Raw genomic sequence first — 13,496 nt, forward strand, 5'->3', positions numbered from 1 at the left:
GCCAAAGGGCCTGTTTCCTTGCTCTATGACTTTATGACTTTATGAATCTACAGACTGGGGTTCCACATGGAACTCCTGCTATCATTTTCTGCCCCTTAGTATTTATAAGCTCTACCCATTCAGATTACACATCACTAGAATTTATATCCTATGGCATTAATACTCTATTTGACCATCAATACTATCCCACTGCCTTTGTCTATCCTTCCTAAAAACTGAATATCCCTGGATGTTCAGTTCCCATCCCTGGTCATGCTGCTGCAGCCACACCTCCTCAGTCACCACAATATCATACCTATTTACATCCATTTGTACGAATAATTCATCTACTTTTTTGCAAATAGTCCATGTATTAGAACGCAAGGCCATACGTTTTTAAGCTTAGTATTCTTCACTCCATTCATGCTAAATTGTACAGTTTTTTTTAGATTCCCTACAGTGTGGAAACAGCCCTTCAGCTCAACAAGTCCACATGCCCCTTGAAGCATCCCACCCAAACCCAACCCCCCATAACCCACACACCCCTGAACACTACAGGCAATTTAGCACAACCAATCCACCTAGCATGCACATCTTTGGACTGTGGGAGGAAACCGGAGCACCCGGCTGAAACCCACACAGACATGGGGAGAACGTGCAAACTCCACACTGACGGTTGCCTGAGGCTGGAATCGAACCAGGGTACCTGGCGCTGTGAAGCTGCAGTGCTAACCACTGAGCCATCATTCCGCGCTAATCTACGATAGCTAAACTAGTGGGAATAGTTTTAGTCATGTACCCCTTAATATCTTGAAAACCTTAAATCAAGGTACCTCTTTACCTTCTAAATGCCAAAGAAAACTTTTGACTTTTTGATTTGATTTATTGTTGTCACATGTACCTAAGTAAAGTGAAAAGCTTTATTTTACGAGCAGTACAGGCAGAGGTGTCCAGATCACAACTGCACAGGAGCTGCACAAAGCAAGATCAACATTATTTGAAGTTAGTGATGCCTGTTCAGCAGTCTAGTAATGGCAGCGAAGAAGCTGTTCTTGAACCTGTTGGTGCATGTATTCACGTTTTTGTATCTTCTGCCTGACATAAGAGGTTGTCAGAGAGCATTACCAGCATGGAAGGGGTTTTTGATGATGTTGGCAGCCTTTTTGTGGTGATGAGCAGCTCGAGTTATTTAATCTTGCCTTCTAACTCGTATAATTCTATGCTACATCCCTTCCAAAAATAATTTACCCTTTCCCAGGACTGGTTTTTGGAACTGCTCACAGTACTTCAACTATGCCATTAACCAGGGCTTTCATTGTGAAAGCATGACTGCTAGGCATTTGTAGTCATGTCCTCCAGCTATGAAGGCAAGTGTTTGATTACCTTTTTGGATTATTTTCTGTACCTCAAATATCTGGCCCCCTCACCCCCACTTCCTACCCCTCATGATCTCTACCTTTAGCTATTGCCCATTTAGAAACTATCCTGCTCTATTACAGATGATCTCACATTTACCTACACTTAAATCTATTTGGCATACTTTCTTGACATTCTCTGAATCTACTGATATGTCTGTATTTCATGTTTCCATTTACAATGGAAATTTCTTTATTCTTTCATGGGACGCAAGCATCACTGGGACAGCATTTGTTGCTCATCTTTAATTGCCCTTGACCTGCATAGCTTGCTCAACCATCACAGAAGACAGTTAAGAGTCACCCACATTGTTGTGTATCTGGAGGCATATGTAGGCCAGACTGGATAAGGTTGGCAAATTATCCATCTCAATTGGATAGTAGTGAAACAGATGGTTTAATACTTTCTTGCTTAATTTAAGAGCAGCTTTTCTTTCAAAATACAGATTTATTAATAGAATTCAGATTTCAATATTTGCTATGGTGGGATTTGAAGCCATGTCCCCAGAGCTAGAGCCAGATTCTCTGGATTATTAATCCAGTGACTTTACCACTACACCACTACTTCCCCAGTGGCTACCTATTGAGGTAAGTGAATTGGAATCCTTTGACGTCTCCGATTGTAACAGAGTTGGGACATTTTCATGGGCTTCCAGACATCAGCAGTTTCAATGTAATGGAAACAATAACCACATGGTAGGTGAAAACCTTCCAGCGTACACCTAATCTCCAACCATCCAGAAGCAAGAAGGTTTACACCAAGGTTTTCAACACCCCAATATTAATCACAGATTCTAGCAATTTCCTGATAATCGAAAATTAAGGTGTTTTCTACTTTGCTGGTTATTCTCTCACTTGCTTAAGTAACAAGTGCTGTTTTACATTATTACCTTCCAGAACTACATTAAATTTAAGCAAATTTGCATCATATTTAATAAGAATATGAGCGCTGTTAAACCATTGGCTAAATCCGGTTCATTGCTCAACACTGTGACTGTTAAAAATTCACCATAAAAGCTTTGTAGTATGCTTGTCTAATCCAGCTATCCATTCATATCTGCTGTCACAAGAGCTATAATGCAATTCTCACTGCAATGTAAGTCATTTTCTGGTATTCTGTCCAATTTCTTTCAGGATCACTAAGGCAACCTTATCATCTAACATTTTGCTGTAAACCTTCTCACTAGGTATATTTATTGATTATCTTGATGCTATGACTCATAAACCATGTCATACCCTCTATGGTGAATCTGCACCTGTACCTCATTAAATTTGCTCTTTATACACCATGCCTTTGTACAAAGGATAATTTTTTGGACCATACACACTTCATTCCAAATTTTCACTCAGAACTGGCAGATTTGGTGAGAAAATTAATGGGAGATGGCAGTGCCCTAATGTGTTGGACCATAAGTGATCAAGTCCATTTCTTTGGGACTTTTGAAGAAGGGTCACTGGACTCGAAACATTAACTCTGCTTTCTCTCCACAGATGGTGAAATTTTGAACACTAAAAATCAAAAATGTTAAGCTAACCTAACAGCAATCATGGTGTGGATCTGGAGGAACAGAGCAGACCAGGCAGCATCAGAACAGCATGAAAGTTGACGTATCGGATCAGGAACCTTCATCAGAAGCCCCATTTCTGAAGAAGGGTCCCATCCCGAAATGTCAACTTTCCTGCTCCTCTGATGCTGCCTGGCCTGTTGTGTTCCTCCAGCCCAACACTATGTTATCTCTGATTCCAGCATCAGCAGTTCTTACTATCTGTAATGGCAATCATGCATTGTTGCAAACAAAAATCTGGTTCATTCATATCCTAAGGAAAACTGCTGTCTTTATCCAGTCTGGCTTACATGCAACACCAGATCAACAGCAATGTGGTTGACTCTTAATCACCCTTTGAAATGGTCCTAGCAAGCCTTTCAGTTCAAACAGCTATTAGAGATGGGTTATAAATGTTGGCCCATCCAGTGATGCCCACATCGTATGAATCTGGGTTAAGCTAAGGGAAAGAGCTAACTTTTTCAATATCTACAACACTTTTTTTTATACTTTATATGGATACCTGTGCACTTATACAAGAAAAGGTCTTAGTTGATACCCTTACAAGAAGAAATGGCACTTCAAACTATTTAGAGATAGTGGGAACTGCCAATGCTGGAGTCTGAGATAACAAGGTGTAGAGCTGGGTGAACACATCTGGCCAAGCAGCATCTGAGGGGCAGGGAAGCTGACGTTTTGGGTCTGGACCCTTCTTCTGAAATGGGAGAGGGGAAGGGGATTCTGAAATAAGTAGAGACAGAGGGGGAGGTGGATGGAAGATGTATAAAGGAGCAGATAGGTGGAGAGGAGACAGAAAAGTTAAAGAGGCGGGGATGGAGTCAGTAAAGATGAGTGTCGGTGGGGAGCTAGGGTGGGGTTTGGTCAGTCCAGGGAAGACGAACAGTTCAAGGAGGCGGGGATGAGGCTGGTAGGTAGGAAGTAGGGGTAGGGGTTGGGGTGAGAGGAGTGGACAGGTGGGAGAAAGGACAGGCAGGCTAATGAAGTGGGGACAAGCTGAACTGGTTTTGGGGTGCAGTCGGGGTGGGGAGATTTTGAAGCTTGTGAAGTCCATATTGATACCATTGGGCTGCAGGGTTCCCAAACAAAATATGAGGTGCTGTTCCTGCAACCTTCTACTTCAATTCCTCCCACTTCCTACAGACAAAGGGGGTGGCTATGGGCCCAAGCTATGCCTGCCTCTTTGTAGGATTCATGGAACAATCCCTCTTCCGAAGCTACACTGGCCGAAACGCTCACCTCTTCCTCTGTTCCATCTATGACTGTATCGGCGCTGCCTCGTGCACCCACGAGGAGATGGAACGGCTCATCCACTTCACTCACACCTTCCACCCTAACCTCAAGGTCACCTGGACCATCTCCAATACCTCTCTCTCCTTCCTGGACCTCTCTGTTTCCATCTCCGGCAACCACCTGGAAACCGACATCCGTTTCAGGCCTACCGCCTCCCACAACTACCTAGAATGCACCTCCTCTCACCCACCTTCCTGTAAAAATGCCATACCCCATTCCCAATTCCTTTACCTCCGCCGCATCTGCTCCTAAGATAAGGCATTCCACTCAAGGACATCCCAGATGTCCTCAAAGCAGGCAACACATGTAAAATAATTAACAAAATAATAACTCAGAACAAAGTTGCAAATATCCTTCTGTCTGTGAAGTGCTATATTCAGAAAAAAACATTATTAGTGAGTTTGCAGAAAACTAAATGTACCTTATACACATTTTTGCTTCTGCTGTCGACAAGTTTCAAGCTAATGGTGATATAGTCAACATCAGGAGAAGGAGGATAGAGATGTTGGTAGTGAAGACCTAGAATCAGAAACTCTTCACAGTTCACTTCAAGAGTGTGAACCCCCTTCAAATCATCCTGGTTTGACTTCTGTTCCCATTCTAGTGGAAAATACAAATAGTCTGGTAAATATACATAAAAATATGATGAATTTCATAACTTTCCTGCTTAACAGCTCTGAAAAATTCTTCCAGCCTATATCTTTTATTTGACAATCTTGTTGCACAGCCTTCAGATATAGCTGCAGTGACTGAAGATGGCAAATTAAGGTGCAAACTCTGGCTCCTTCCTCCCACCTCACAGGTTGGCCCTCTTTCATGAATGCAAATTCTACATAAGCTATCCCACTCCCAAAAGCTCAAGATTTAGGATGGAAACAGGTTCAAATGGAGCATTCAAGAGGGTATTGAATGTTTTTTTCATGGTAATTGTGTGCAGGGATGTGGAGGAAAGGCAGGAGATTGGCACTGGATAATCGAAGGGAGTAGCTAATAGAGCCAGTACAGTCACAAAGAATGAATGGCCTCTTCCTGCATCATATCACCTTCAGTGATTCTATGATAAAATAAAGTCACCCTGTTTTAAACAAGAATTCTCAGCAAACTCTAATGTTTAAAGAAAAAGAGCTTTTCATTTAAATTTTCCATCAGCTCAAATGATAATGCAAGAGAAAGTGTGGACTCACTGGATTTATTCATAATTTGGAAGAAGCTATGGGGTTGGTCACCACGAGTTGGACCCGCTGGAGGCTGCCCCATGACAAGTTGCCCATATGCTGGAAGTAACGTGTGTTGAGTAGTAACCTGTACAGTACAATCAAGGTTCATTGCCACACCATAGACAAATGTAAGCACATTCCTGTCTATTATATTAGAGAAACCATAAAACTCAGGGACTTCCAATGATGTTGAGCCCAGCTGGATGATGTTGCAGTCTGAATCAAGCAGATGAACCTTTAGAATGAATGTTTCTGTGAAGGTTTCTGTCTCTGTAAACCTGTATCATAAAGACAAAAGTGGGAAGTTATGAATGAAAACTGTAAAGAGCAGATTTAAAATGCTATTGAAATATCTTGGAATGGCTAAATGATAATTTAGCTCAATGTGAACTAATGATGATATTTTACTGGTGACAGGAACAATGACAACAGCCCAGGGTTCTTACAAAATTCTTCTCCTCGTGTGAACTGAGATTGATGTACTATCATTACCTGCAAAGCTTACACTCAGTCTAGGCATACTTAACGCTATCATTCATTCATTCATTTATTTATTCATTCAAGAGAATGTGGGCATCATTTGTGAGGCCAGCATTTATTGCCCATCCGAATGGACCTGGAGAAGATAGTGGGGTGCTGTATTCTTGAACCGCTGAAATCGCTTGGATGTTCGATACCCAACAGCACAGTTAAAAAGGAAATTCCACGATTTTGACCCAGGGAGAATGAAGGAATGGCAACACAGAATTAAGTCATGATTGGTGTATCACTTAGAGAACTTTCAGGTTTACCTGGTGCCCTTGTCTTTCCAGTTGAAAGAGTCATGGGTTTGGAAGATGTTTTTGCAGTATCTTTGGCAAAGTCTGCAATACATCTTACAGATGGCACACACTGCGGCTACTGGGCATAGGTAGTAAAGGGATGCTTGTGGATGTGGTGTTAATCAAGCAGGCTGTTTTGTCTTGACTGGTGTCAAGTTTCTTGAGAGTTTCTGGAGTGGCACCCATCCAGGTAAGTGGAAAGTACACCATCATATTCCTGATTTGTGCCTTGTAGATGGTGGACAGCCTCTGGAGAGTCAGGAGGTGAGTTACATGCTGCAGAATTCCTAGCCTCTAACCTACTTTTGTCGCCATGATATTCATATGGCTGATCCAGTTAATTTTCTGGCCAATGGTAACTCCAAGGATGTCGATCGTGAGGGATTCAGTGATGAAAATGCCATTGAATGTCAAGGAAAAATAATTAGATACCCTTATGTTGGAGATGCTCATTATCTGGATTTGTGTATTGCGAATGTTTCTTGTCATTTATCAGCCTAAGACTGTCTACTGTCCAGGTCTTGCTTCATTTAGTCAGATATTTGCTTCAGTATCTGAGTCATCACAAATGGGGCTAAATATTGTGCAATTATTGATGAGCATCCCAATTTCTACACTGGGAGCTCTGAAGATGGATCACTGAACTCAAAACAGTAACTCTGTTTTTCTCTCAACAGATACTGCCAGATCTGTGTTTCACCAGCACTCTCTGTCCCAGATACAAAAACATTATATGTAAGCTTTGATTCTGTGAGTATGACTACAACAGGCTGTTGCTTGATTAGTCTGTGGCATATCTCTCCCAATTTTGGCACTAGACCTCAGAAGTTTTTACAGGTTTTACAGGGCTGAGTTTGACATTGTCATTTCTGGTGCCCGGGTCAATACCTGGCTGTCCACTGGTTGCATTCCATGTGCTGGACGGTAGTTTTATATTCACACAGAAACTCAGAGGGAGTCAAAGGAGGAATTGTCCTCCTTACCCATACTTTCAGAGCGACATTGTCACATCCACCAGGTCTGTTCACTTAACCATCCTCTCTCATGGTCAGGTAACAGTGGGTTATGCAAATAAATTAACAGAGAGAAGAATAAACAACTTTATTGTTTATAAGGCGTAATTTCTACAATTCTGTATTTGATTTTCTTCTTTTCTCCCCAACACCAATTTTAAAAAAACACTTAAGTGATGCTCATTGTTGGGCCTTACCTTAGGCCCTTTGAAAATATGAGCATTTGAATTCAAAAATATTTTAAAATTCACTTGTGATATTGATACAAAGTCAAAAATTTCAAATCAATGCTATTTTTATTGTTCACCCAAAAGCCTCAGCTTAGTCTTCCTTACAAATAACCAGATCTTTTTTTTTCCCATTCCCATGTTCTATTTACCTGTAGAGCCTCAGCATGACTTGGTCCTCATCAAGGATTGGGCAACCATTATGAGTATATTTCACTTCATTGGCTAGGAAATGGCAATCAAAAACCTGAAAGATATTACGCATGATAAGCATAAATGGATCTGAAATGATTTCAGTAAATTCAATTTAAAATAAAATTATTGTAGCCTCAAAGTGGTCAATCTGTAATGAAGTATAGAGTCCTTCAGTTTCCAAACATAAAATATGCCTGAATGATCATTCCATCAATTAACATAAAATGATTCACGTAAAAAATAAACTCTTGCACAGAGGGAGATAGTAGCCTATTGGCATTATAACTGGATCGGTAATCCAGAGGTCCAGGTGAACATTCAGTGGACATGGATTTAATTCCCACAATGGCAGCAAATGGAATTTAAATTCAATTTAAAAGGTCAAGAATATAAACCATGTCTTAAGAATGATGGTCATGACAACTATCACAGTTGTAAAATCCCATCCAATGGCTCATGGCGTGGTCTATACATGGCTCCAAACCACAATGTAGTTTATCCTTAAGTGTTGCCTGAAATAGCCATTCATTAATAGAATCCCTACAGTGTAGAAATGGGCCCTTCAACCCAACAAGTCCATACCAACCCTTGGAGGATCACACCCAGATTCATTCCCCTAGGCGGCACAGTGGCTCAGTGGTTAGCACTGCTGCCTCACAGTACCAGGGACCCCAGGTTCAATTCCCACCTCGGGTGACTGTCTGTGTGGAGTTTGCACACTCTCTCCGTGTCTGCGCGGGTTTCCTCCGGGTGCTCCGGTTTCCTCCCACAGTCCAAAGATGTGCAGGTTAGGTGGATTGGCCATGCTAAATTGCCCATAGTGTTCAGGGGCGTGTGCAGGATGGGTCTGGGTGGGATGCTTCAACGGGCAGTGTGGACTTGCTGGGCTGAAGGGCCTGTTTCTACACTGTAGGGAATCTAATCTAAAACCTACACATCCCTGAACACTATGGGCAATTTATCATGGTCAATCTACTAAACCTGTACATCTTTGGACTGTTGGAGGAAACCGGAGCACCTGGAGGAAACCCGCGCAGACATGGAGAGAACATGCAAACTCCACACAGACAGTCACTCGAGGGTGGAATTGAACTCTGGGTCCCTGGTGCTGTGAGGCAGCAGTGCTGACCACGGAGCCACTGTGCTGCCCTCAGTTCCGGGTAATTAGGAGTGCCCACATCCCATTAAAGAATCAAGGTAAAACATTAAGATTGAAAGAAAGCAATAGATTGTATAACAAACGTCTACATTTCACAATACAGTTGTAGGTAGTTACTGAGCACCCAGGTTGAGATTCTCTGCTAATCTTTAGAATCTCATCAGGTTTAGAACTCACCAGAATTGTAGTGGTAACTTCAGAGATAAAGAACCACCTACAGAAAAGATTTTATTCATGATATGCAGAAGTTATGAATTCTTTGAATACTGAGAAAGAAATTTTTGTACTTGTGTATAAGCTGAAGTATTTTGCAAGAATTTTTGGGAGCTCCGCACTACTGTCAATGAAATCAACATTTCTGGCATGTCTATAATTGACATGCAGGATACCAAAATACTGAAGTCGAATTGAAACACATCCAGACTTTTATTTTCTTCTGATTTCTGCTTTTCCTCATTTGTAAATTTCCAGCTCTGTAATCAACTACAAAAGCATAGCTCTCCTGTTGCTGCTCCAGACTGAACGTAATGGAACTGGGTGAGGTTGAGGCCCAATCCCGGGCTCGGTCTGGAGGCTTCTGTCTGGCCTCGGAGGGCAGTGTATCTATTTGCGCTAAGCATGGTTGCTGGCATGGAATGAGGTCTCTGACTGCCAAGAATTCCCAAAACCCAAATGTTAGCAGGTACAATTTCCAGGAGTCAACTGAAATCCAAACTTTGAGATCATCTCTTAGTTTTAACATAGTTATAGAAAAAGATAGGACAGGTCCACAACTGTACTTAAAGTTAGCGATTCTACTACTGTTGCAGGCAAAGCATTCCATTCCCATACTACTCTGAGTAAAGAAACTACCTCTGACATCTGTCCTATATCTTTCACCCCTCCCATTTGCCAGTCATTCCTTTTCCTTCAACAGACTCACCCAATCAACCACTGCTAGATCCTGCCTAATGGCCACAAAATTGGACCTACTCCAGTTTAACACCTTAATTGTGGACTGCAGCATTATGGGAATATGTGGAATTCAGTGCATTCCAGTACAACCTTATCTGCGGCAAAACTTCTTCTCAGAGCACTCCACCAGCCTTGCCATATCTTTTATTTCTTTTGTTAGTCAGTTAATTATTAATTTGCATAGCTGAAGTAAATATGTCTTGGAGACAGAAGAACTCTCATCTACTAGCAGCTTGAAAAAGATGTAAAAGAGTGCCATATCATTCCTGCCCGCTCTCCTGATGAGTATGGAATTCCGGCTGTAACAAATTCCCAACATGGCACTTGTCCCTTTTCACACTATCTCAACTGTGCACTTCCTCTCAATCTTCACCTAGCAAAGGCCCATTGCTCTCAGACTTGAGAGTTTTAAGGTCTGACAGCATCTGTGAAGGAAAATACAAAGTTAACGTTTCAGGTCTGATGACTCTTCCTCAGAACTGATGGTGGCTGGGAAAGCATCAGTTTACATGCAGAAAAAAGGGAGAGGAGGATGGGTAGGGAGTAAATGATAGGATAGAGCCTAAAGAGACAGAAGAGCAGTTGGACAGACAGAGTTGATAACAATCAGGTTGTAAATGGAGACTATTAGTGGCTAATACAGGTAGTGTGTAATGGCAGACTATGTGGTAATAAGGCCTGGTGTACCGGGTGGGGGATGGGAGAGTTTAGGCCCTAAGATTATTGAACTCAATATTGAGTTCAGAGGGCTGCAGGGTCACCAACAGGATAATGAGGTGTTGTTCTTCTAGCTTGAGTTAAGCTTTGCTAGAACACTGCAGCAAGCCAGAGATAGGCATGTCGGTCAGAAAAAAGGACTGTGGTTGAAGTGGCAGGCAACGTGTAATTTAGGGTCTTTTTGATGGCAAAACATGGATGTTCTGCATAGTGGTCACCTAGTCTACACTTTGTTTCCCCAATGTAAAGGAGACCACATTGTGAGCAGCGAATGCAGTAGACTAGATTCTGGGAAGTGCAGGTTAAGTGTTCCTTCACCAAGAAGGTATGTTTGGGCCCTTGGATACTGGGGAGGGAGGATGTAAATGGATAGGTGTTGCACCTTTGCCAGTTACAGGGGAAGGTGCAATAGGGCTGTGGATGGGTGTTTGGGGTGAAGGAAGTGATAGATTTAAGACAGATGTCAGAGACAGGTTCTTTACTCAGAGAGTGGTAAGGGCGTGGAACGCCCTGCCTGCCAATGTAGTTAACTCAGCCACATTAGGGGCATTTAAACAGTGCTTGGATAGGCATATGGATAATGATGGGATAGTGTCGGGGAGGGGCTTAGATTAGTTCACAGGTCGGTGCAACATCGAGGGCCGAAGGGCCTGTTCTGCGCTGTATTGTTCTATGTTCTATATTCTAAATGCACATAATGTTATGGTTAAAAATACAAACTTGTCTTTTCCAAACCCACCAAATTTAGTGTCCGTAAAATGATATCCCTTTAAATTATTATTGTGAGGATTTTAACGTTGGATGTTGTGCAAGGGAGGACATGTGTCTAGTGCAGGCATCTTGCTGGCGGTGGTGGAAATGGTGCATGATGATCTTCTGGATGTGGATGTTGGGGGATGGTAGGTAAGGACAAGGGGAACCCCATCACTGTTGCAGGAAGGAAGAGAAAGGGGCAGGGTGGAAATGCAGATGACGGGTCAGACCTGGTTGAGGGTCCTGTCGACCATGGAGCTGGGGCATCCCCCTCTTACTCTCACACACACACACACACACACACACACACACACACACACACACACACACACACACACACATACACACAGACACACACTCCCTCTCACACACACACACTCCCTCTGACACACAAACACACACACACGCCCCCTCTCTCTCTCACACACACACTCCATCTCCCTCTCACACACACACACTCCCTCTCACATACACACACTCCCTCTCTCTCACACGCACACAAACACACACACACATTCTCCCCCTCTCTCTCACACATACACACACACACTCCCTCTCTATCTCGCACACACACACACTCTGTCTCACTCTCTCTCTCACACACACACACACACTCCCTCTCTCTATCGCACACACACTCCCTCTCTCTCACACACACACTCCCTCTCTCTCACACACACACTCCCTCTCTCTCACACATACACACACGCTCACACCTTCCCTCTTTCTCTCACGTGCGCGCGCACACACACACACACACTCCCCCTCTCTCACACACACACACACACACTGTCTCACTCTCTCTCTCACACACACACACACTCCCTCTCTCTATCGCACACACACTCCCGCTCTCTCCCACACACACAAACACACACACATTCTCCCGCTCTCTCCCACACACATTCTCCCCCTCTCTCTCACACATACACACACACACTCCCTCTCTCTCTCACACACACACTCCCTCTCTCTCACACACACACTCCCTCTCTCTCACACATACACACACGCTCACACCTTCCCTCTTTCTCTCACGTGCGCGCGCACACACACACACACACACTCCCCCTCTCTCACACACACACACACACTCTGTCTCACTCTCTCTCTCACACACACACTCCCTCTCTCTCTCTCACGTACACACACGCTCACACACTCCCCCCCTCTCACGCGTGCACACACACACACAAACACACACACTCCCTCTCTCTCTCACACACACACACACACACTCCCTCTCTCTCTCTCACACACACATACACACACACACACACACACACACAAACACACAGACACACTCCCTCTCTCTCTCTCACGCACACTCCCTCTCTCACACACACACACACTCCCTCTCTCTCTCACACACACACACACACACACACTCCCTCTCTCTCACACACACCCACACACACACACACTCCCTCTCTCTCACACACATACACACACACACTCCCTCTCACATACACACACACACACACACACACACTCCCACTCTCTCACACGCACACACTCCCTCTCTCTCATACAAACACACACACACTCCCTCTCTCTCTCTCACACACACACACACAAACACACACACACACACACTCCCACTCTCTCACATGCACACACTCCCTCTCTCACACACGCGCACTCCCTCTCTCTCATACAAATACACACACACTCCCTCTCTCTCTCTCACACACACACACACACACACACACAAACACACACACACTCCCACTCTCTCACATGCACACACTCCCTCTCTCACACACACACACTCCCTCTCTCTCTCTCTCACACACACTCCCTCTCCCTCTCGTACACACACGCTGTCTCTCTCACACACACACACACTCCCTCTCTCTCTCACACATAAACACACGCTCACACCCTACCCCACCTCGCGCGCGCACACATACACACACACACACTCCCTCTCTCTCACACACACACTCCCTCTCTCTCTCTCACGCACACAAATACACACACACACCCCCTCTCTCTCGCACACACACTCCATCTCACTCTCTCACACACACACCCTCTCTCACTCTCTCACACATTCTCTCTCACACACACACAGATACACACTCCCTCTCTCACACACACCCCTCTCTCTCACACAAACACACACACACTCTCTCTCTCTTTTGCATGCACTCACACACACCCGCCCCCTCTCTCTCTCTCACACACA

At 43.9% G+C, this 13,496-nt stretch overlaps 1 protein-coding gene across 1 annotated transcript in view; it reads right to left on the reverse strand.

Moving 5' to 3' along the window:
- frem1a (Fras1 related extracellular matrix 1a) overlaps positions 1-13,496 on the reverse strand; it is a 395,391-nt gene that overhangs the window by 239,843 nt on the left and 142,052 nt on the right. The window contains exons 2-4 of the mRNA XM_059645008.1: positions 7,680-7,774; positions 5,434-5,744; positions 4,671-4,849 (exon numbers count right to left, since the gene is read on the reverse strand). Coding sequence (XP_059500991.1) covers positions 4,671-4,849; positions 5,434-5,744; positions 7,680-7,774 — 585 coding nt within the window. The remainder of the gene's footprint in view (positions 1-4,670; positions 4,850-5,433; positions 5,745-7,679; positions 7,775-13,496) is intronic.

This window comes from Stegostoma tigrinum, chromosome 3 (genome assembly GCF_030684315.1).
Source record: "Stegostoma tigrinum isolate sSteTig4 chromosome 3, sSteTig4.hap1, whole genome shotgun sequence".
NCBI classification, from domain to species: domain Eukaryota; kingdom Metazoa; phylum Chordata; class Chondrichthyes; order Orectolobiformes; family Stegostomatidae; genus Stegostoma; species Stegostoma tigrinum.